Source organism: Thermobia domestica, chromosome 17 (assembly GCF_964235325.1).
Source record: "Thermobia domestica chromosome 17, izTheDome1.hap1.1, whole genome shotgun sequence".
NCBI lineage: Eukaryota > Metazoa > Arthropoda > Insecta > Zygentoma > Lepismatidae > Thermobia > Thermobia domestica.
The window spans coordinates 16,031,503-16,053,968 of NC_137470.1; the positions used below are offsets into that span (position 1 = coordinate 16,031,503).

The 22,466-nt window shown below is 35.8% G+C and overlaps 1 protein-coding gene across 2 annotated transcripts in view; it reads left to right on the forward strand.

The window, feature by feature from the left end:
• Positions 1-22,466, forward strand: part of LOC145673884 (uncharacterized) — a 58,690-nt gene that overhangs the window by 34,521 nt on the left and 1,703 nt on the right. For both annotated transcript variants that reach the window (XM_081743672.1, XM_081743674.1), the window contains 3 exons: positions 8,441-8,912; positions 13,244-13,327; positions 16,634-16,746. In XM_081743672.1, coding sequence (XP_081599798.1) covers positions 8,441-8,505 — 65 coding nt within the window. In that variant the 3' untranslated portion in view covers positions 8,506-8,912; positions 13,244-13,327; positions 16,634-16,746. The remainder of the gene's footprint in view (positions 1-8,440; positions 8,913-13,243; positions 13,328-16,633; positions 16,747-22,466) is intronic.

The following is a 22,466-nucleotide window of genomic DNA, read 5'->3' on the forward strand; positions in this document are numbered from 1 at the left end:
AACTTGACAGAATCGAGAGATACTAGGATTATCGCATAGATTTTGACCATTCGCTCCCCCTATAGAACACACATTTTAATCAAAGTAACTTGATTAAACATCTAGTTCGAAGTACGTGATAGCTGCATCCAAAAATTCATTCCAAACCGTTTAACCGTTTTCCCGTGTTGCACGCACAAACAAAATTCTCTTCATTTTTATATAATAGATTACAGTTGTGCAGTATTACAGCGAATTTGATCCAGCGTAAATAAAATTCATTATGAATGATTTCCAAACCTTTTTTGTTTTCAATGGTGTTCTGTTCTGCTTGTAAATACATATATTATGGCAATTTTGAATCTAGTTATACACTAAGAAGTACGATTAAAAGAAAGTAATTATAATCATATTACGATTAATGTTATTTCCAAGTTTTGAAGTGTATTTTTTGAGGTGGGCTTTTTTGGGTTTTATTGTGGGTTTTACCTAATAAAACTCACTGGGGCATTTTGGACTGCGGAAAATTCCAACAACCCTGATCATAGATATTCTGCCCTTATTGGCAGGTCATTTGCCGCAGCTGAGAAGTTTCCATGCTCCATGGTCTTCCGCTAACCTCTTCGTCTTCGCGTATGATCTTTCTGTTTTAATATCATCCATTAATTGTAGTCTCCTTCGCCCCCTCCCTCTCTTTCCCGCCACCATACCCTCTACGACGTCCCTCATGATACAATCTCTTCTTAAGCAATGTCCCAACCAGTTTCTCTTCCTCTTCCTAATAATATCTAAAAGTGTTCGTTTCTCACCCACTATTTTTAACACTTTCTCATTCGTTTTCCGCTGTACCCAACTAATTCTTTCCATTCTTCTCCACACCCACATTTCGAAGGCTTCCAGTCGATTTTCGTCACCTTTACGTAATGTCCACGTTTCCGCCCCATACAGTACAACACTCCACACGAAGCATTTTATGAGTTTTTTTCTCAACTCTTTATTCAATGTCCCACAAAACAGACTTTTCTTCCTCCTAAAGGCTTATTTCGCCATTTCTATCCTTGCTTTTATTTCACGTTCGCACTTCATGTTATTACTAAGAATACTACCCAGATATCGAAAACTATTCACTTGTTCTATTTTCTTCCCTCCTACTTTTATATTTGTCACAGACCCCTTCGTTCCAATCACCATGGCTTTTGTCTTTCTAACATTTATTTTTATCCCATATTCTTCAAAGCCCTTTCTCATTTTTTCTAACATTTTATTGATTTTCTTTTCAGATTCTGCAAGAAGCGCCATATCGCCTGCAAATCTTATGCATCTAATCATTCTACCTCCTACCGAAATGCCATCATCATCATGTAGGCTCTTTTTCACTATCTCTTCTAGATAGACATTAAATAGTGTTGGCGAGAGGCAGCATCCTTGTCGAACTCCCCTTCCAATTGCACTCTCTTCCGTCAGTTCTTCCCCTCTCCTAACACTTACTTGTTGATTCATATATAAGTTTCTTATGAGTCTTCTATCTTTCCATTCCAACCCTATCTTTGTTAGAACTCCCATTATTATTGGTAACAAAGAATATTTATTAGCGCCACAATATTTATTAGCACCCAGATATATTAGTAGAATAGGCCACGCAAACTCGAGATCCAAGGGTAACTGTTCGTGGCAGTGTGTACTCAGGTTAGAAATTGATTTCGCACTATAAAATAATAATAAGAATTTTAAAGCAGTGTGATCAAACTGGAAGTTCGCTGGCCAGTTATTCCTGTTTTACCATCGTTCCGTGTATTTCTGAGTAATACCTTCACCTTGCCCAAAAATTTAAAATGTAGATTACAGCAATATTAAAAAGCAATCAGGAAATATATATATATATATATATATATATATATATATATATATATTAGATTCAGGTAAATCTGCCGCCCCATTTTTTTTTTTTTTTTTTTTGGCTTCATCTGTTTTAAGAATAGCGTCAGTAAACTTTTTTTTTTAAACTAAGTACAGCAAGTATGCGCCAATATTCTTTGTTTCTTTCCTTTCGAGGCCAAGAGTGCGGTACATTACAGTGTTTGAATAGTGAAATTCTTACAGAAACGAAAGTAGCCGTTCTTTATTGATTTTTGGCAGTTGAACACAAAAACCACACTTAAAATTCTCTCCTGACTCAGGTTTCCTAGTAAATTAGCATTTAACGTTTTGCATTCTGCATATAACACTATGATAATTAAACGACACTTACAAGTTTCCAAATATTGAAGGATTACAGAAATAAAATTGGCCCTCCCTTATAAATTTTTGGACGCTGAACACGAATATCACAATATCAGTGTGCTTCTGGTACAGATTTTGTAGTATTTGCACCTTTGGCATTTTGCATATAACGCAACTGAAAGAGAATTGTAGGGGTAAAATTTACCTGGTTTAGACATGCCGTCTCTTTGCCTGCCTCTTGTGAGAAATGTCGGGAGCATTTCTCGCAATCATCCAGCAGAAATCCGCTAACACGAAAACGGACTACTTTCCTTTGTGATGGCGTTCCATGGCAGAAATGTCCTGAGAAAATCGCTCTCCTTGTTCTTCACTGAAAGATGCACAATTCACTGGAAAGACATCCAGATGAGAATGGAGGAAGTACATTTTGAGTGACATGTTGTTCGCACTACATCAGTCAGTCGCCGCTTCCTGAAACTGAGAATCATGTCCGCACGTATGTAGCAGACATTGTCCGGCAAACTACAGACGCGGGACATTGCTGCACTTTCTGTGACCATAAAACTTCGCAATTAACAACACAGAAATGTAAAACGGCACTGAGGTCCTCACTCACTCACTCACTGCGGGTACAACAGTAACAACTTTGCAAACTTCTGCCTGGAGCACTGCCACAAATACGATTTGAGACGTTAAATGGAAACGCTTGCGACAATTGCCTAACGTGACTCATGACGCAGTTTTACCGGTTGTTGATAACGTTCAATGTTGCCAAGTCGAATAGGCAGCAAACACTTGCCAGGAACGAAATTTGCACTGTGTATTAATATCATTTGAAATCATGGCTTATAGTGTTATAATGGCTTATAGCGTTATATGCAAAACGTAAAACGCTAATTTACTCAGAAACTTGAGCCAGGAGAGAATTTTAAGTGTGATTTTCGTGTCCAGTGGCCCAAAATCAATAAGGAACGGCTATTGTTTCTGTAAAAGACAAAAAGTGAAAAATTGTTGAACATTATCGGCAAGTGCCGTAGAGTTGACTGATAAAGCAACTGTCAGTCAGTCAGCCAAAGGTAACGTTAGAGCTGGAAAATAAAGTATTTTCCTTAACTAAATTTAAAGTTAACGAGTTAATATTTTTTTTCATTCATTCTATTGGCAATTAATTCACACATTGTGAAAGCGAAGTGACATTGAACACACATCGTAACTGTGTTAGAAAGGACACCAACGACATGAAATCATCGATAAATGTGTCTCAGTGCGTATTTCGATGTGCGGATGGAAATGTAACATTCGTCGAATGCCACATGTAACACTTACCGATAATAACCAGGCAGTTCTCTCTGCTGATAGCGAGTAGAAAATAAGACTTGATTTTCATTCGGTTTTAGCTATCAAGAATCTCAGTTACATTATCTATCTATTAAAATGCTACAGTACCAATTAAGAGCGACCGAGCTCTAACCTATAACCTTTGCTTTCAAACATTTGATTTACGGTTATTTGTGATTTCACGTTTATAACAAAGACAAATATTTTTAAAAGAGTGTACTTTAAATAAATTACCTAAAGAAATATTTTTCAGAAAATTTTTATCCTTTTAAATTATTGTTCAAAGGCCTTTTCCTTTAATAAGCCTTCTTCGAAATAAATGCAAATGAATTGTGCTGCCATCTTTGGAGCTCTTTTAAACTACGTGTATATGTTTGTGTCCAATCCTTTTGACAATGAGATCTCGGAAACTACAGGCTCTAGAAAGATGACGTTTTCACTGGTCGATTGCAAATTCCATGTAGATTGTCCAGTTCTAATTGAATATTTAAAAAACATGGGCACTATTTCTTTATTACATTTTTACGGGTACATTGAAAGTGTTGAAATTAAAAAAAAAAAGCATCACATCCTAAGCATTATACATTCCAACACCACACTGTTGTATATAGGGGTTGTATATGTCTCAGGCGTTTGTTTCATGGCCAAATAATAATGGAAAAGCAAGGATAACCATTTCTCCAGTGTAAGATGAACCTTTTTTGGGAGTGTTTTGGTTAATAAACACCATATATAACTGACATTATAATTAATTGTGTATGTAATATATTTGCTTATTACATACTGCATGCAAGAAGAAAGAAAACATTGGTTATACATGAATTAGAAACTCCAACCGGAAGCAGGCTCAAATCTCGCAAACGGTGCGAGATATTGAGAAAAATAATCGAAAAAAGTCTCTCCTTTATGATACCACTTGGCTTTTTTTTTAATCAATACGTCTTTCACTTGTGTCTGTAAAGGGACATGTACAGATGTTGTAAGGAATGATAAGGAGATTTATGCTCATGTGCAAATGAGTAGAGAGCGTAGGTTCAGCTAGTCTATATACTAAAACGTTTATATGTTTTTCTCCAATTCTTTCGACAATGAGATCTCGAAAACCTCAAATGCTAAAAACGTACCGTTTTCACTGGTGAATTCCAAATTTTGTGTAGATTATCCAGTTCTAATTAAATATTTTTAAAACATGGCTGTTATTTCTTAATTACATTTTTAGGGGTGCATTGGAATTGTTCAAATTTTAAAAAAGAAAAGCATCATATCCTACGAGTTATACATTCCAACACCACATAGTTGTATTTAGGGGTTGTATATATATCAGGCGTTTGTTTCATAGCCAAATAATAATGAAAAACGAAGGATAACCAATTATCCAGTTTAAGATGAATCTTCATTGTTTGGAATGTTTTGCCCAATGAACACCATATATCACTGACATTATAATTAATTGTGTATGTAATGTACTTGCTTATTATATACTGCATGCAAAAAGAAAGAAAACACTGATCATACATGAAATAGGCTCAATCTTGCAATCGTGCGAGATATTGAAAAAATAATTTTAAAAAATTCTCCCGTCTATGATACCCCTTGCCGATTTTTACTAAGACACCTTTCATTGTGTCTGTAAAGGGACATGTACAGATGTTGTGAGGAATGACAAGGAGAAAAAAAATGAAATGAAATCTTTTAGTTTTACGTCCCACGGATATGCCGGTTAGGCTAAAGGAGACGGTGAAGATGAGAGATAAGTGAAATGGTAGAATGAAAAAAGTGGAAGGAAACGGGAGAACCCCGAGAAAATCCACGACCACGGTGTTTGTCCACCACAAAGTCCACACGGCGTGAGCTGGGATCGAACCAGGGACCCCAAGCACCGGAGGTGAACGCTCTACCACTGAGCCACCGCGCCCCCGAATGACAATGAGATTAATGTTCATATGCGAATGATGCGCTGTGTAGAGAGCAGAGATTCAGCTAGTTATTATTAAAAGTATTTATATACTCCATTTCCAAGGGTAAATATTGTTTTAAAAATTGTTAGATTAAGGAAGAGAGGACTTTTAAAGACTGTGTACTTTCAGCTGTACTACTTACGGACCCAAATGAAGCTGGCGGCCAACTACCTTTTGGTTCCCCGATAGATATGCTCCGCACTCTCGGCTCGAGCTGAAAAACGGCACACTATATAGAGAATGTAAATAAATATTGCCTTGTTTGCGTTTTAAACACTAAAATAATGTAGAGAACTGGTAAATGTATCGGCTTCGATGTATCTTTGTAAAATATGTTTCTTTTATGCAAGTGAAGGTTCTTTGATTTTGTTTCATATGTACAGCAGGGCGAAAAATTTCCGGTCGCCAGGTCGCAATTGGCGACTAGAAATTTAGAGCTGGCGACCAATGTTCAGTAGGAATTGTTTCTGCGTAAAATCACAGGGATGCGCAATTTCTGTTTCGCACGAAAATAATTATCGTTGAGTGAGAGAAAACACGGAATGTGAAGTCTTCACAACGGACATGGAAAATGAGGTCTTCACAACGTTGTAATTCGCCCCTCCTTTTCCACCTTCAATCAAAAACTTCATTACGTGGTTCCCAAATTTGCTTCCAGTTGTTACATTTTGTACAGTTTTACCTGTGAGTGCTGCTTCATGTGAGAGAGGCTTCAGCAATCTCAACAGAGTTAACACTGCCTACAGGAATTAACTGAAGACTGACACACTGGATGCTTTGCTGACAATTTCCATCAGTTTCCCTTCACTTAAGGACTTTGATCCGAAAACTGCAATCGACAGCTGGTACTTCAGTGCAGAGAGAGAGCGTTACCAAATGTGAAGTCTTAAAATAAAATATTTTTTAACATGTGTATAATTCCCCAATTCAAAATTGATTACCGTCAATCTAATTGTCTGGTTTTGAAATTTTATCCCCTTCTGTAATCTCTTTCTTTGTCAAACCAAAGGCCTTGGGCGAAGGGAGGGGGGAGACTCTCATAATTTGTACATGAGAGATGTTGGCGACCATCATTTTTGGATTGGCGAGTGCGTCTGACTTTGAAATTTTGCACCCTGTGTACAGTATTTGACATGTTAGTTCCTTTGTTTAAAAAAAATATCACCTGTTATGGCCTATAGGATGAATAAGATGAATAATTAATGAAAGTAAGTATTTTAATAGAATTGGTGGAACGAAAAGGTGGGAGAAAACCGATAACACCCACAGTCACTATGTCCAGGACAACTGACATAGCTTAATTCGTGACCCAAACAATATATTTCCCTGTCGGGAATGTTATTCGCATACATGTGCACCGGGAACTGGTTCAAACGCAGTAATAGAAATAGGTACGGAAAGGATTCAAAATCATAACAGTTGTTAAAATAAAATTTCATCCCAAATGAAGACTACCTCTTGTGGATTTTTCAGGACAAATGAAACGAGTTAGGAATACACTATACCTCTGTCGTTTCGCGGCTGCATACCATTTGCAGAAGTGTTATGCACACACCATACTGCTGTCGTCCGGTGGTTCCATCCCATTGCAGACGAATTAGGAATACATCATACCCCTGTCGTTCGATGGCTCCACGTCATTGCAAACGAGGTAGGCATACATCGTACCACTGTCATTAGGTGGCTTTATGTCATTGCAGAAGATTTACATATACATCATACCAGTGTCATTCGGTGGCTCCATGCCATTCCAAACGAGTTACGCATACATCATACCACTGTCGTTCGGTGGCTCCATACCATTCCAGACGAGTTAGGCACACAGTATACCACTGTCGTTCGCTGGCTCCATGCCTTTGCAAACAAGGTAGGCATACATCATATCACTGTTTTTCGGTGGTTCCATGTCATTGCAGAGGAGTTAGGCAAACACCATGCCTCTGCCGTTTCGCGGCTCAGTATAATCAATAAGTTGGGCTCGTGCCACCGGCCAATAAGAGTGGCTGTCTGGAGGTGTGCAGTTCTCTGAGTGTAATGAACCACAAGGAAAGTTTCCTGAATCGGATTGTCATTTCAGATGAAAAATGGACAGTACTTGTATCTTGATAAAAATACAGAATTAAAAAAAAAAAAGGTTACTTACCAATATATCCTCCCATAGGAAAACTAAATATTCTTTAAATGTATCGGAATCACATGCTACTTTCGTCTTCAGTAATAAGGTAGCAAGGATAGAAATGGATGTTAGAAATGTGGTATGGGAACAGGAATATATACCACCAAATAAATATAACGGGAGAGATGGGTATTAAAACCCCAAGGAAAGCACAGGTGAGCAAAGAATGTTAGGTTAGGTTGAAGGAAGCGCGATGTGAATGTTACGTCACTGATGCTAGATCCCAAATACACATCAAAGGTAGATAGCCAGGTTTTACCAGTATTGCCAAAATCCAGATTTAAAACCGGCTTATATTTATGAATAAAGAATTGTTCTTTAATCTTCCCCCCGCCTTTTTTTCCTCAACCCATCACATTAACCTGTTTTATATTATGTGTTATTTCAGGTGAAGTGACAATCCCGACATATCCTCTTTTATGACTTTTTTGATTGTCAAATGTATTCTGTAATTCGGATCTTAATATTGCGTTTGATTTGACTTAAATATGAAGAGTCACATTCACATTGAGCACGATAAATATGTGACTTATTTAATGATATGTTTGGAGAATATTTAGTTTTCCCACGGGAGGATATATTGATAAGTAACCATTTATTTTATTTTTTAATTTAATTTTATTTATTTATTTTTTGTTTGTTAATTTGAATCGTCTTTTCATGCGCCTACATAATTTTAAAATAGAAGATGGTTTCCGAAACCCTTAAAAGATGATAATGTTAGTATGATAATCTATCTAAACCTTCTAAACCTTCTTATCTTTATTAGGCGAGTTGAAACCACCACTGTGGATAACTACAGTGTTGGACTACATGAAATACACCGTAACTTAGTCCGCAAGCATGCAGAAACGTTCAAGAGTTAGAGTATAAACCTTTCGTCATCCTCCGTATATCCCCGATATTTCTCCTATAAAACTTTTCCTCATCCACTGCAATTCCCCGATATTTCTCCTCAAGAGTATAAAACATTTCCTTCTCCACCGTATTTTCCCGGTTTCTCCTATAAAATGTTTCCTCATCCATCGTATTTTCCCGATATCTCTCCCATGACTACCACCTTTTCCGGCATCTTGAGTGAGTACTTCTTGGGAGGAAAGACTTTCCCTGTTGATCGGACGCTCAAACGTACACTTGAGGACTACTTTCATCGCAGATTTTAGACTTCAGTCGCCACGGAATCCAATCGTTGGCTGAACAAAAGTGTTTTCTTCCAGATGGCGACTATTCTGATTAACCAGGTATTGTAGTATTTATCTTTTTAGTCTTTAGAAATGACGCACTTGAGGCGGACATTTTATTCACACTAATCTGATACTTTCAATTGATTTTTTTATATAGATTTTTCAGCTCTTTTAATATTTGGCCTTCGCAAATTCTTGTAGGGAAGATGGTATTTGTGATTCGAGAAACTCTCGATTCTGGTATCTTAACTTCCTCTTGAGGATGGAGTTTTCGCCTCACTTGGATGTTAACTACATTTGTGTAATACTGGTACCGATGAAAGTGTTTGGCAGCTTACAATGTTATTGACCCGAAGACTACTTACACGTAGGGTTACACTCTCGATGTTTTAGATTTAACTCGTGTAGTATCTTTACACTGCTTTCCATAGAGTACGTGTTTCATTTTCGCCTTTCTAATTTATTCTAATATATAAAATTGAAAGTAACTATGTTTGACTTCATAACCCTTTAACCACCTGACCGATCTCGATCAAATTTTCAACATAGGTGAGATTCGAGTCTGGGATGGTATTTATTATTTCACCTTCACGGTAGAAGTTGGGAGAGGGAGAGATATTTAAAAGTAATCGAAAATGACTTATATTAGTGTCGGATCCATACGTTTCAGGGTCGCTGAGACGAACAGTGACAATTCCGTTGCGGTTTAAATCAAAATTCAGCCCCTATTTCCATTTTTGTCTAAAATGAAACGTATTTTCCCCTAGGAAGAACGGGCAATCTGCTGTAATAATAATAATAATAATAATAATAATAATAATAATAATAATAATAATAATAATGTGCAATATAACACTGTTGTATTTTTACTACATTTCAGCTGTTCTCAGTACGTAAATAAAGTTTTTTATTATTATTATTTTAACGACAGAACATTCTATAAACTTCGTTTGTATTTCTTTCATTAACTGTCGTTTTATTGTAGCATTTTATATCTCGTGTAATCCGCTCTTTCGCTCTCTTTATGTTATGTCTATTACAGAAAGAACTTTTATCAAAGATGAGTTGTAGCTTGTTTTAAAAATTATCAAACGTTTCCTCAGTATTGCTAATACTTCTGGCAAGTGTGAAGTGACGCTTTAGGAATTGTATCATATTTTGAGTTATTTAAAGGTATCTATGTAATTGTCTTTTTTAAGGATATAATGTAGTTCATGTCGATCTAATTACATGATTGAATTTACACCCTGTAAATAAGGGACCATGTTTTATATATTTTAATATTTAAATTCCTCGACAATTCGCGAGACAAAGTATTTTGAACTGAATAATAACACGAATTTCCTGATTTCAGTCGACATTTAATTTCTTGGTGGGTATGTTTTTTTTGTCTGTTCACATTTATCCTAGTTATATCTTATATGTACTGTACCATATACGTGTAGAAAAATGTGTTATAAAATTATTTTTCATAAACCAAGCAATGAGAACATTCAAAAATAGGACATACTTACATTTTGATTTCTGGGAGAAAATTTAAATTTTCTTTACCCTAAGCTAATTTTTTAACGAATCATGACAAGGTGAACTTCTGAGTTTCATATGTGTTTCACTTGCTATATACGCAACTATCTGCAGATGTATGTTTCTATTTTATTATAAATCTTCGCACATTCTTGCTAGCAACTATATTCCTGTTTACTAGGGTTAGAAGAAAGTGTTTACACATGTCTTTGACAAACTATACTTTTATTTGTGTAAAGAAATATGAACTGAAAACCTATAAAATAATGTACATTTTACTAATAATTTTGATGAAGTACATTTTCTTTTTAAACATGATTCAGTGAAACATAAATAGATCATACGCTGGGTTTTTTTTATTATTATTATTATTATTTAACTTTTGGCACTACACACAATTTCAAACATTTATTTTGGTATATTTGTTTTATGTTTTTAGGAAAACAGGTTCAATATATTTGTAGAAAATTCCCTTTTTGAAGTTTGTGTTAGTATATTTAGTTTAGAGGAACATATACTCAAGATATTTAAAGAAAAAGAAGTGGTCAAGCCACACATGTCACTTTTTTCTTGTTTGTTAATTATTAAAAATATCAATAACTGGGTATGTCCACGGAAATAAGGACAAAAATTCAAGAAAGAAATATAGTTATAATTTTTAGTCAAGTTGTTCTTTTGATAAAAGTATAATTGTATGTAGCTGGCATCATTAATTGTTTTTCAGAGAATAACTATTTCCTTATTTTTTTCCGTAGGTTACCTTTAATCTACTAAGTTTTAATGCTGATTATGCTATACAAGCTTTTTTTATTTATGTCTTATTTTTTTTCTGTCGGTATCCCAAGTAAAATTTCATATAACTGATGAAACCTTTTCTTAAAGTAAAGTTCAATGTTCAACTTAATTAAACTGTGCTTATTTCAAATTATTATAAATGTATGTTGCTTATACTTAATTATAAAAGACCGTTGACAAATGTAACGTGAGTTACCGGACTCTGTGCATATTCCACTAAAATAAGTAGTGATAAAATGTAAATAAATATTTAATATTTTTGTCATAATTAAATTATGTGTGTCCCTATCTTAGATAGTAATTTCATGCACATAGCTATGCGAGAACAAAAGAAAATGTACTAAAAAATCACAGGTTCTGAATGTAGGGAAAAAATTTGTCACGTGAGTTACTATAGTATTTTCTTTTCTCCTAGGTTTGCTGTATCATATAAAATGACGATATTTGGTAATTATCTGTATAAATATGACAGCTTTCCATTTTTTTTTTTTAAACGGAGCTTTTAAGTTTATTGTGGTTAGTATCCTTCAAAATATACGTTATTACGTAACGTGAGTTACCATGGACATACCCAATTGTAAAGATGGTGTTAAAACTACTAATCTCAAAGGTTACGTTTTGGTTAAAGGTTATATATCTAGACTAATACAGCTAATACAGGTAATATTTACGTCCATCCATCTGAAACATTTGTTAAAGTCAGTTTCAATAAAGAGCACCTTCGTGGCTAACAAGGGAAGTTCGGGAGAAAGCATTCGCCTGCAGAGAAACCAAGTATGCCATTTGAAAGTCCAATTCATGCTGATTACAATCAGCTAACAAAATTCCTATACAGTTGAGAACTTTTCGAGAGATTCAACGTTAAATGCACGATTGCGCCTCCTAAGAACCTATCATTATTATGCAGTTTTGATAGTTTGAACTTGCTACTGCTTGATCACTGGGGCCCATTCACAGACAAATTGTCCGTTGCAAGTTGGATGAGGATAGCAAAGACGTAATGGTTGGGAATATACCAAAGAACTCCACACGATTTGTGCAACCATGTGATACGTTTGGATTCCAACCAATCAAAGATTATGGCAGGAGATTTGTATATAACATGAAACTTCTTCATCCGGACGTTATGATGTACCAACGAAGTAATCAAATACATTTCGTGTCCATGCTAATGAATGAGTTCCGATCACCGCGATACATTGGATTTTTACAGTTTTGCGTTCCATAAGGCAGGTTACCGAACAAATCATATACCTTTTGAATCATCTGTTGAATTTGCTTTTCGCTTTGGTTATGCAAACTGTTCCCTTGACGGATGCAACGCAATTGCATATACAAAATCTCCATAGTGCAAGGAACTCTTTTGCCTGAGTCATTTCTTCATAGAACAGAAGAACAACAGTGATCAATTTTCATCTCTAACCTATCATTATTGTGAACAGTATAATGACTAATTTTAACCATCAAACCCGTTAGTTATTGCAAAACAGTTTCTTCTGTTACCTCCGATAGATTTCAATTCGTATGTCAATATTCGCTACTAATAACGTTGTACTTAACGCGTTTAAATGGGCATATACTCATTTTTTCATATAAATGTCCAAGTTGAATCTCTCGAACAGTTCTCAACTGTACAGGTGGTTTATTAGCTTGTTGCAGTTAGCATGAAGTGGTCCTTCAAATGGCATTCTTAGTTTCTCTGCAGGCGAGTGCGTTCTCCCGAACTTCCCTTGTAAGCGGTTAGCGTATGCGCCTTTGGCGTGAGAGAATAGTACCAGCTCCTCTTCTCATATGGGGGGAAGAGGAAAACTACCATTACGTCTCCTGCATAGGAAACGAATACATTAATCATTTAACCATGAAGGAGCTCAACTATGTTATAGAAATAGCATGTAAAGTAACGCTTTTTAAAAAAAAAATCAAAATACTTTAGGTTTAGCCAAGTAATAAGGTTTAGGTTAATTGTATTAGTTATAATTTTTACGCCACACCTTGAAATTATTGTAATTGTCGTTCAGTTTCTATTTGATGTGAGAAATTAATGTTCGTTATTCTTTCTCCACCTGCAGACTATGACAGTGAAGGAGAAAGTGAAGGTTCTGACGAATTTTTAGAAGAACTACAACCTCTGCGGATGCCAACAGAACAGACGCGTAAGTGATTCTTCCATCATTATTCACTTGCCGTAATCATTCGTCTTCCTTAGCCTAAAGGGCATAATCGTGGGACGTTAAACTGAAAGATTTTTTCCAAGTATTCCAAGAGTTTTCCAAGATGGTTTCCTTCCTGGCTATTAGACAATTTTCCATGGATTCGGGAAGTACCAACTAAACATTTTTTACTCACTGCAACATTTGCAGAACCATCTTTTTGTTTAGTAACATAGGGGGGCAAGCGGTAGCAAATCACGTGAAAGGCAAATATCATATGCAGGAGGCCATGTCCATTTCAATATTAGGAACAGTTATACTTTCGTGAAGCTAGAACCTGACCTGAAGTGTCCTCCTTTTTTCACCTCATCTGTACTCAACTTAAATTTTTCTGGTGATGTTGATGTTCAAATGTGGATTCTACGATGCAAATGGGTACGAGTTCGGAGACGAAACAAAATACTTTAGAGGGATTCTTAGTAAAAGATAGCATTATAAAATCAGAATTATTATGGTATATTCAAACTGTAATAACATACATCAATGCATACTGCTGCTAAAGATGTAAAAGTACCACTTATGTTCGCAGACAGTGAGATTACCAGAAAAATCCAGCTTCAACATGACAAAATAACATACATTTCAGTTTGTGGATTATCACCACACTTTAGCAGTGAACTAATTTAGTTGTTGGAGGAGATAAATGTGTGATTATGGAATACTGTGAAAGGGCAAGTGTGCTCGCATTATTTGACATGGGTGTTTTTAGGGAAATCTACAGCTTCTTATCTTCCATTTGCTTTCAAAGAGACGCTTTTACCGTTGAATTTAAAAAAATTCTGAATTTGAATCTAGAAAGATGATTCAAAGCTAAATGGATACCTCTAATGTAAACTTTACATTTCTGCTTATCTGCAAGTCTGATGCTAAGACGTTGGCAACAACACCGTTTGCGGGGTTTTCTAGGGGATCTCCCGTTTCCTCCCACTTTCTTCATGCTTTCATTTCAATTATTTCTCATCATTACCGTCTCCTTTATCCTAGCCGGCATAACAGTGGGATGTTAAACTTCATTTCATTTCGTTTTTCAAGACGTCACCAAATGATTCTGTAATACTTGATATAGGAAACTGTGAGTTGCTTTGCGTTTAGTTTTTAAGCAATAAAGAATCGTTGAATGTCCAAGAGTTCTGCATAAGTTATTTAAGAATGTTCTAGCACGCTATGCTGAGTAGACTCCTATAGGGGCTCAGAAAATTATCCAGTGAGTTTTTTTTTCTGTGTATGCTTGAAAATAGTAGTGTTGCTCAGTGACCTATTGACATTAAATTTTATCCGTATATTCTGTTGTATATTCAACGTTTCAGGAAAAATAAGAAAGTTCCCAAGCTTTTCGAGCTATCATATCGTGTCAGGTATGTTGGAAGAAAATCAAATGCTTATTCCTAAACTTACATTTTTTAAATTACTTATTTCAGAACTAGAACCTTTCCTTACTGAATTTCAGACTGACTTTCTTTTCAGTCAATTTGTTTACAACACTTAATGAGACATGATAAAACGTGCGATGCAACGTAAACCAGAAGTTTTTAGTTCTTTGACTTCATGTATACGAGTTGATGTGGAAAATAAAGGAAATCTTTCGGTGAAAAACATTGACATTGGTTTGGCTACACATAGGCTACTGCCTTTTAGGAATGTCAACCAATAATGGATTTGGACATTTTGAATTTCATCGAAATTGCAGAAAGTGTCCACAGAAATTTGTTCTTAAACTGTTGGAGAAGTTATCTATAAATTATAAATTCACTAGAACTGTTTCGCTTTGGATCTTAGTGACCTTAGTGTTTCTGCGAAGTCTGATGTTGGAGTGAATCACAAGAAGTCTCTTTCACCTGAACTAGTTAAAAATAATTGGCTTGATGCAACAGGGCAAATAGAGTTGAGGTCAGTTCAAAGAGTTTTGTTCGAATGGAAATTGCAAAACAATTATGAGTCAATATCGTGGAAGTGGTCAGTGTTTTTGGCTAAAGAATTTAGATACTTCGTAGTAAAATGATGTAAGGATGTTAAAATGGTCTTGATTTCTCTCATGAAAATTTGAATCTAGAAAGAGAATTTTCAATGAATGCACAATGTGTAGCAGATAATTTAAAAGAACAAACTTTAGTAAGACTTGTGCATGATTCAGTAGCTTCTTCGGGTGGCCTTGAGAAACTAAAAGATCATTCTAAACAAACTTGAAGCTAAGAATACTAAAATAATGGAAGATATGCACAATATTGACATAGGAATGAAGCGTTTGGAGAAATAAAATGAATTACATAATACTATTGATTTTTTTTCTGAACATATGTTGCTAAAAAAGCACACCCAATTTTATGTACGTAGATCTACCCGTTTTTGGTGAGTCTTATTGTGACTTTTCCCTTTCGTATATGACGGAAGTTTCGTTATGTGACTACCATCATAAAATAAAGTTTCAAGGAAGATGTTTAATATCTTGCTTTTTGCAGGAATTTTTATTAGATAAGTGTTTTGTAATTTCATAATATATATATATATATATTTTTTTTTTGTGTGTGTGTGTGTGTGTGTTCTTCATTATTCTAGTTGATTAGGGAAAAATGTATTACTTATGTATCATTATCGTATTTTCTTGGTCTTGTTTCACCATGAACATGGGGAAAATCTGTATGGCTGATTGTATACATATAAAGGAAACCTTTTAAAAAAATGTTCTTGAAAATCAGGAAAAGTGAGATAATTCTTTCCTGTAATTTTTATCGCCATTCTGAAGTAATCTGTTAGGAAAAAATCAAAAGATTGGCATTTTTTTAAAGCATCACGCTTGATAGTTTAATCTTTAAGAATTCCATTTTATTCACTTCGATTTGTTTTATCGATTGATCTATACAAGGTGGACAAAAAGTCAAAAGTCATGAAGGGGTTAGAACTGTGAATAACTATTTTTGTTCATCATTAGTTTTCGTTGGAAGATCGACACAAACTGAAAAATCGTGGATGGGAGATTCTTTGCACTTATGTGTGGAATATAATCTCAAGTAGATGTCCGCCATTATGTTCGTCACAGATACTAACCTCTTGTAGCAAGTGATTGATGACATATTTCTGCACGAATATTGTCTTTGAGCTGCTGTATTATTTGTGGTTTCTATTTTCCTATATGTGAATGACGAATAAACGTGACATATTGATCGTAGGTTGAAGAGAACAAAGTGTAAATATATCTTTTCCACATCCTAAAACATTTCTTAAGTTCTAATTGCTTTCGTTTTATTTTCGTAGTGCAACAAGTGTCAAGATATCTAATCCCACCGCCTCCTGAAAATCTGGAACACAGAAACATTCCTGGCAGCTCCTCCATAGGTAGACAAATTCAAGAGGAAGAGAGTTTCGAGGTAATGATTTTTATTATATACTATTTTCTTTAATTTCCATTTTCAAGGCACTCCTGTCAAAAATTTATGGTTTCATGTGTCACATACGTGTAATTTCAAAGGGATATTCTCTTTGCTACATAAAGTGAACAAGGCTCTCAACATTTATGTTAAAACATTTCCCTCTCTTTCCTATAACCCTTTCAGACCTGAGAGAAAGCCTGATGTCATTTTTTTGTTTTCAGTGACTACTTGAGCTTGTTTGGAGTATTAATAAATACAATTTAGTGTTGTTTTATCTTTATTATTGTTATTATACACAGGGTTGGACTCCCACATTTGTGGGGCCTCGTATTTTGAAGTACAATTTTTGTCACATTTTAACATATTTCTAGGATATCTCTTAACATGTTCAGTTATATGTTTTGCACATTTTTAAAAGTGACACTATACAATTACCAAGAATATATTTCATATTCCAAAACAACATTTTTTATCACTTCTCGGCGTGGTAACTATGTTTTGTCCCTTTCTTCATCATCAGCGGATAAATCATCTATGTCGGAATCCTCCAACAATTTCTCAATTCTTTCCCAATCTTTCTCGACATCTAAACACTCTGAAAATAAGAAACACAGAAAAGTAATGAGAACATTTAATAAAACTGTAATTTAATACGAAAATAATTAAAAACACAATATTTTCGTGTATAGGAAAATTATTCCATTTAGACACGCAGCCACCAACGCTTTTGGAGTGACTCCTGAAGCTTTTGTGGGAAGGTACAAGTTTGCTGTGTGTATGAAATATTTGTAGAATATATGTAACTATCCTTAATTTGTACTATTTTTAACTCGAAAATGAATTTAGGAAGGGGTCCGGGCCCCCTGAACCCACCCCTAGATACGCCTCTAATTTCATTGATAAATATAAATTAATAATAATATTTTTGTTGTTATTTAAATATAATATTTTTTGTTGTTATTTGCAAGAAACTACAGAAGAACAAATAAGGCATTAATACGTTTCTGCTGTTTCAGCTCTTACTGTAGTTGCGTCCTGACCCCCACATTTGTGGGGGTCATTATTTACGACCTAATTACCAGCCAACAAAGTAAACATGTAAAAATAAAAAAAAAATATGTGTAATTAATCTTTGAACATTCAGCAACATAACCGGGGAAAGTCATCAATATTAATCCATTTTAAATATTTTAAAAAATAAACTTAGCGTTACTACTTGTGCATGAAGTCATTGTGCTTCTAAAAGGCATTCTGCTACTGCTTTAGCTGCCATCTGCTTGCAGTTACGCGGACAAAACAAGAGCACATCACAGAGCGAAGCCCCCACACGCGTGGGGAAGCGTAAATTCTCACTTCAAAATTTACCAACGTGTACAAAAGTAAATTAGCATAGCCCCACAATTCTGGTGGTCAGTTTTGAAAAGGGTAAGTTCATGCTGAGGAACCCATTCACGGTGATCCACTAATTTAGTCATCTCTCTGGAAACAATGAAAACAGAAGGCACAGTGGCTCATTGGTAGAGCACTTATCCTTGGTGCATGAGGTCTCTGCTTCGATCCCCGGCGTAAGTTTGTGGGACGTTTCTGTGGGTTTTTTCAGGGTACTCCATTTCCTCCCACATTCGTATTTCACCAATTCTTCCATCATCATTCAGTTTCCTTAATCATCCCTCTCCCTTAGTCTAAAGGGGTTGGGACGCTAAACTGTAAGATTTCATTTTACTTTCACTTTTGAAAATTGAAAAAACCGTGCTAAACTAGCTACATTTTAGCAACATAGCCAGAGGTACGTGTTTCACATAAAGTTCCCGTGAGGCTTTTGTGATCTCTGAATGGTCTGTTCTAAATTAATATCGCAAGCCACAATACTGAACCGACCTTCTCTGTCTTGAACCACGAAGTGTCTTTGAATGAATTTGTTGTAAGGGTATTTATTTTCTACTTCTAGTGTTAAACTCTTTCCAAGCACTATGACTCATACTTTCCGAATTTAAGAAATAGGAGTATCAGTGACTCCATAGTCTTCGTGTACAGCTTCAAATCGCCTTTCGTATATCAGCATGTACTGTTTTTCAGTAGACCGATTAAAAATATGAGATTCCTGCAGTACTTGAGCATCTCTGACTTATTCTCGTACACTTTGCTTGAGCTCTTCAAACTTGGCTCTCAAAGATTGTGATATTGAATAAAATGCTTTGTGTACTTTGAATAAAGTGCACCATGTCCCTTGCACATTTCTTTTATAACACCTGAGGGACCTAATTTGTCATTCTTATTCCAGAAGGGCATTCAATGAGCGGAACATAATGAGTTCTGCTCTATACTGCCTACTCAATTTACTTTGAAAGATATTAATTGATAATTACAAATACTGATATTTTTAAATACCAAAATTACGATATCATTTTTTTTCTGACCGATATTCCGATATTTTTCAATACTGGAATATTTTGATATTTTCTATCTAACACAGTATATAAAAATGGAAGTGATCTTGTGTAGGATTGCATCACGCGAAACCGACTGAACTTTGGAATATAACTATCACCTATCACGAACTTTGTTTTTGCCATGTTGCTTTTATAATCATTAAAATGTGTATCTTCAGAAGAGAGATAGGAAGGTTCAAAATGTATGTGGAAAATACAGTATTTCACGAGCCTTTTAGGTTAAGATGATGAAATTCACTCCTCATTAAAAATCTGCGGACACGCGTCTCAATGTTTTTGTAAATTCACGTTTTAAGACCGGAGGAAGGAGGGCATATTCTTTATTTTTTCGACATACTGAAAGCAACATTTGTTTTGTTTTCTTTTTTTTTTTTTTTTTTTTTTAATGATCACGAAAAAAAAAAGTGTCAGTTAAAATGAATTTTGAGTATAGTAGGCCTCCTTTCCTCAATCTGGATATTTATCGTCTCACTTTGATTAAAGAATATATTCAAAGGGGGTTGAAAATGTATGCCAAAGAAAAGAGTATCTTTTTGTTTATCATTATGCTTTCATTGAAGTACGTATCCTAAGGGGGGAAAGGAGGTTCAAATTGTACTATCTACATATTGTTCAACTGAAGTACGAGGAGTAGACAAGAACTTTCCGGGATGTTTTAGTTTTGGCATTTGTGATCCAATCACAATGAATCTTTTACAGTAAAATCCTTAAGTTGTCTAATTATGAATTTGACAAACGTGAACAGGCAGTGTACAGGTAATGTAGCTGAACGGAAGAGTGTGTGTGGTGATCAGCTGGCGCAATTTCATAGATGGAACAACGCACAAATACCAAGTTCATGTGCAAATTGGGGAAAATCTGATTCAGAGAGTCTGACAGCTTTAAAAACAGTTTAGCACCATCAGATGTTTGTCTTTCCAAAACTAAATATTAGCCTCTTCCGTTTCGCCAACGTAGAAAAGATGAAAACTAACGCAACAGCTGAACTTCGGAAGATATCAAAAGAGGCCATTCTTCGGTGCTTCATCCAAGCGCAGGAGCGGTGGAATAAGTGTGTTTGTTCCGAAAGTGCCTACTTTGAAGGCGATTAAGTAAAATGTGTACTTATATATATATATGTCGTGGTAATACAGACCTACGACAACATTCCGGGAACTAAGTAGAGCTTGACTCCAAATACTATAATCCGTTGAAGTTTTTGGAGCTTTTTGCTTGGGCTCGAGTTATAGAATTTTTGAAATTCTAACTATTTTTAGTTTTTATACCCTTATAAGGAGATAAAGGTTCACTTCTATATATCAGGAGATAGTATGCAGTAAGTTCTTTGATTTGATACCCAATATCTGATTTATTCTTAATTTTGAAACATCGACTTAAAATTTTCAAAATATGCCCCTTATGCAGCAACACAGCATTTCCAGCGACTCTACCAATCACTGCAGGCTCCCTGGAACGCAGAAACTGGAATGCTCTTCAGCTCTCTCCTTACGGTTTCTTAAATGCGCTGGACCGAGCCGTGGTGCCGACCTTTCATGACCCTTTTCATTCGTGGGGAGAAGTCTGCAGGAGCGACATCTGGGATGTGGGGTGGCTGGGGAAGCTGTGTGATGCCATGTTTGGTCAGGAAGTCCGTGACAGCAAAGGCGGTGTAGCTCGGCGCATTGTCGTGATGAAGCTTTCATGATCCAGCGATTGCTGAACGGACGCAGGCGACTCATTTTCTGAGCCTTTCAAGTACCTCCACGTTGAAAACAGCTTTCACAGTCTGACGAGCCTCATCTTCAACTTGCTCTCTTCTCTCCCGAAACAATTTGCGCCACTCAAAAACACTTGATCAACCCATGACATCACTCGTGTAAGTATCCTTGATCATGTCATGGATCTCACTCGCAGTTTTACCCAGTTTGACATAAAACTTCACCGCGTAGCGCTGTTCTAACAAACGATTCATTGTGGAGATGACAAGGCACCTTGAAAGGAGTTTACCTTAAACTCATCCACACTCCGTGAAAGCTTGGAGGCAACTGGTTCACTGGTAGCTAAGACCCCCACCACCCAACTAGCGCAGTAACACCCCTCTTTTGGCGGGAAAAAATCAATCCTACTACTTTCCGGAAAAAGCCTGTAGGTTAAAACAACGAAACGTCTCAAATTTGGAACCTATATATCTCAGGTCTTGGTGGGTTTATATTTAAAACTGCGAATGCATTTAAGAGCTATTGCAATTGTCCACCCACAGATAATTTTTGGTGACTCTGCGGTCAACGATTCTTAAGATAATGTATTTCAAAGGTATTATAGGATATTGGGTTTTTATGCTCTACTTACTGACCCTTTCGACCTACATCTATGAACTATATCTCATTCTACTGAGCTCATCGTTTTGCGTATTTAAATATATTGTAAGGATCCTCACATCACACCACAAGCACATGCTCAAAAACGACACGTGCTAATATTTACAAATAACAAGACGATACACTAAAGAGGAAGACACGAACGGAACCGAAAGGAGACGAACCACACGAAGGGAGCCGAAAGAAGACGAGCCACCCGAAGAGGACACATAAGAAATTAACCACGGGGGAAGCAAGCATCAGTCGACCACTGATCGTAATATATCCTAATAACCTTGGAGGCTGCTCGGAAGCGAAGGGTTCTCCTAACCACAACTATACCCTGGAGGCTGCTATGAGCTGAAGTCTCCTAGAACCGCATCCTTGGACAACCCTGGAGGCTGCTATAAAGCGAAAGGGTTCCCCGTACGAAACAATATAACCTTCAACCTTGGTCATAATAGAGACTTTGTTATAAGAACTTTAGTAAAACACAAAAGAACTATTATATAATAAAATAGGTCAAGAGCGAAATCTCGGTCCATTATTGACTCTACCTACAAAACATTTCAATATAATGTCATACGTTTTTCAAATTGACAGGATTCTTTAAATGACAAGGATTTTCATGTTCAGTATACACTTACCCTATTTAAGATAACAACTGTAAGTCACTTGACACACAGCTTTGTAACGTGAAATGAAACATACGAAACAGTTCAAAGGTTACATATGTGTTGATTATTGATTCTTGAACAAGTGATTACTTGCCGATTTCAGAAACGTATGAAATATTATATATCTAAATACACAAAACGTTGAGCTGAGTAGAATGAGCTTTAGTTCATAGATGTAGGTCGAAAGGGTCAGTAAGTAGAGCATGAAAGTCCAATCTCCTAATACATTTGAAATTTTGTATCTTAAGAACTGT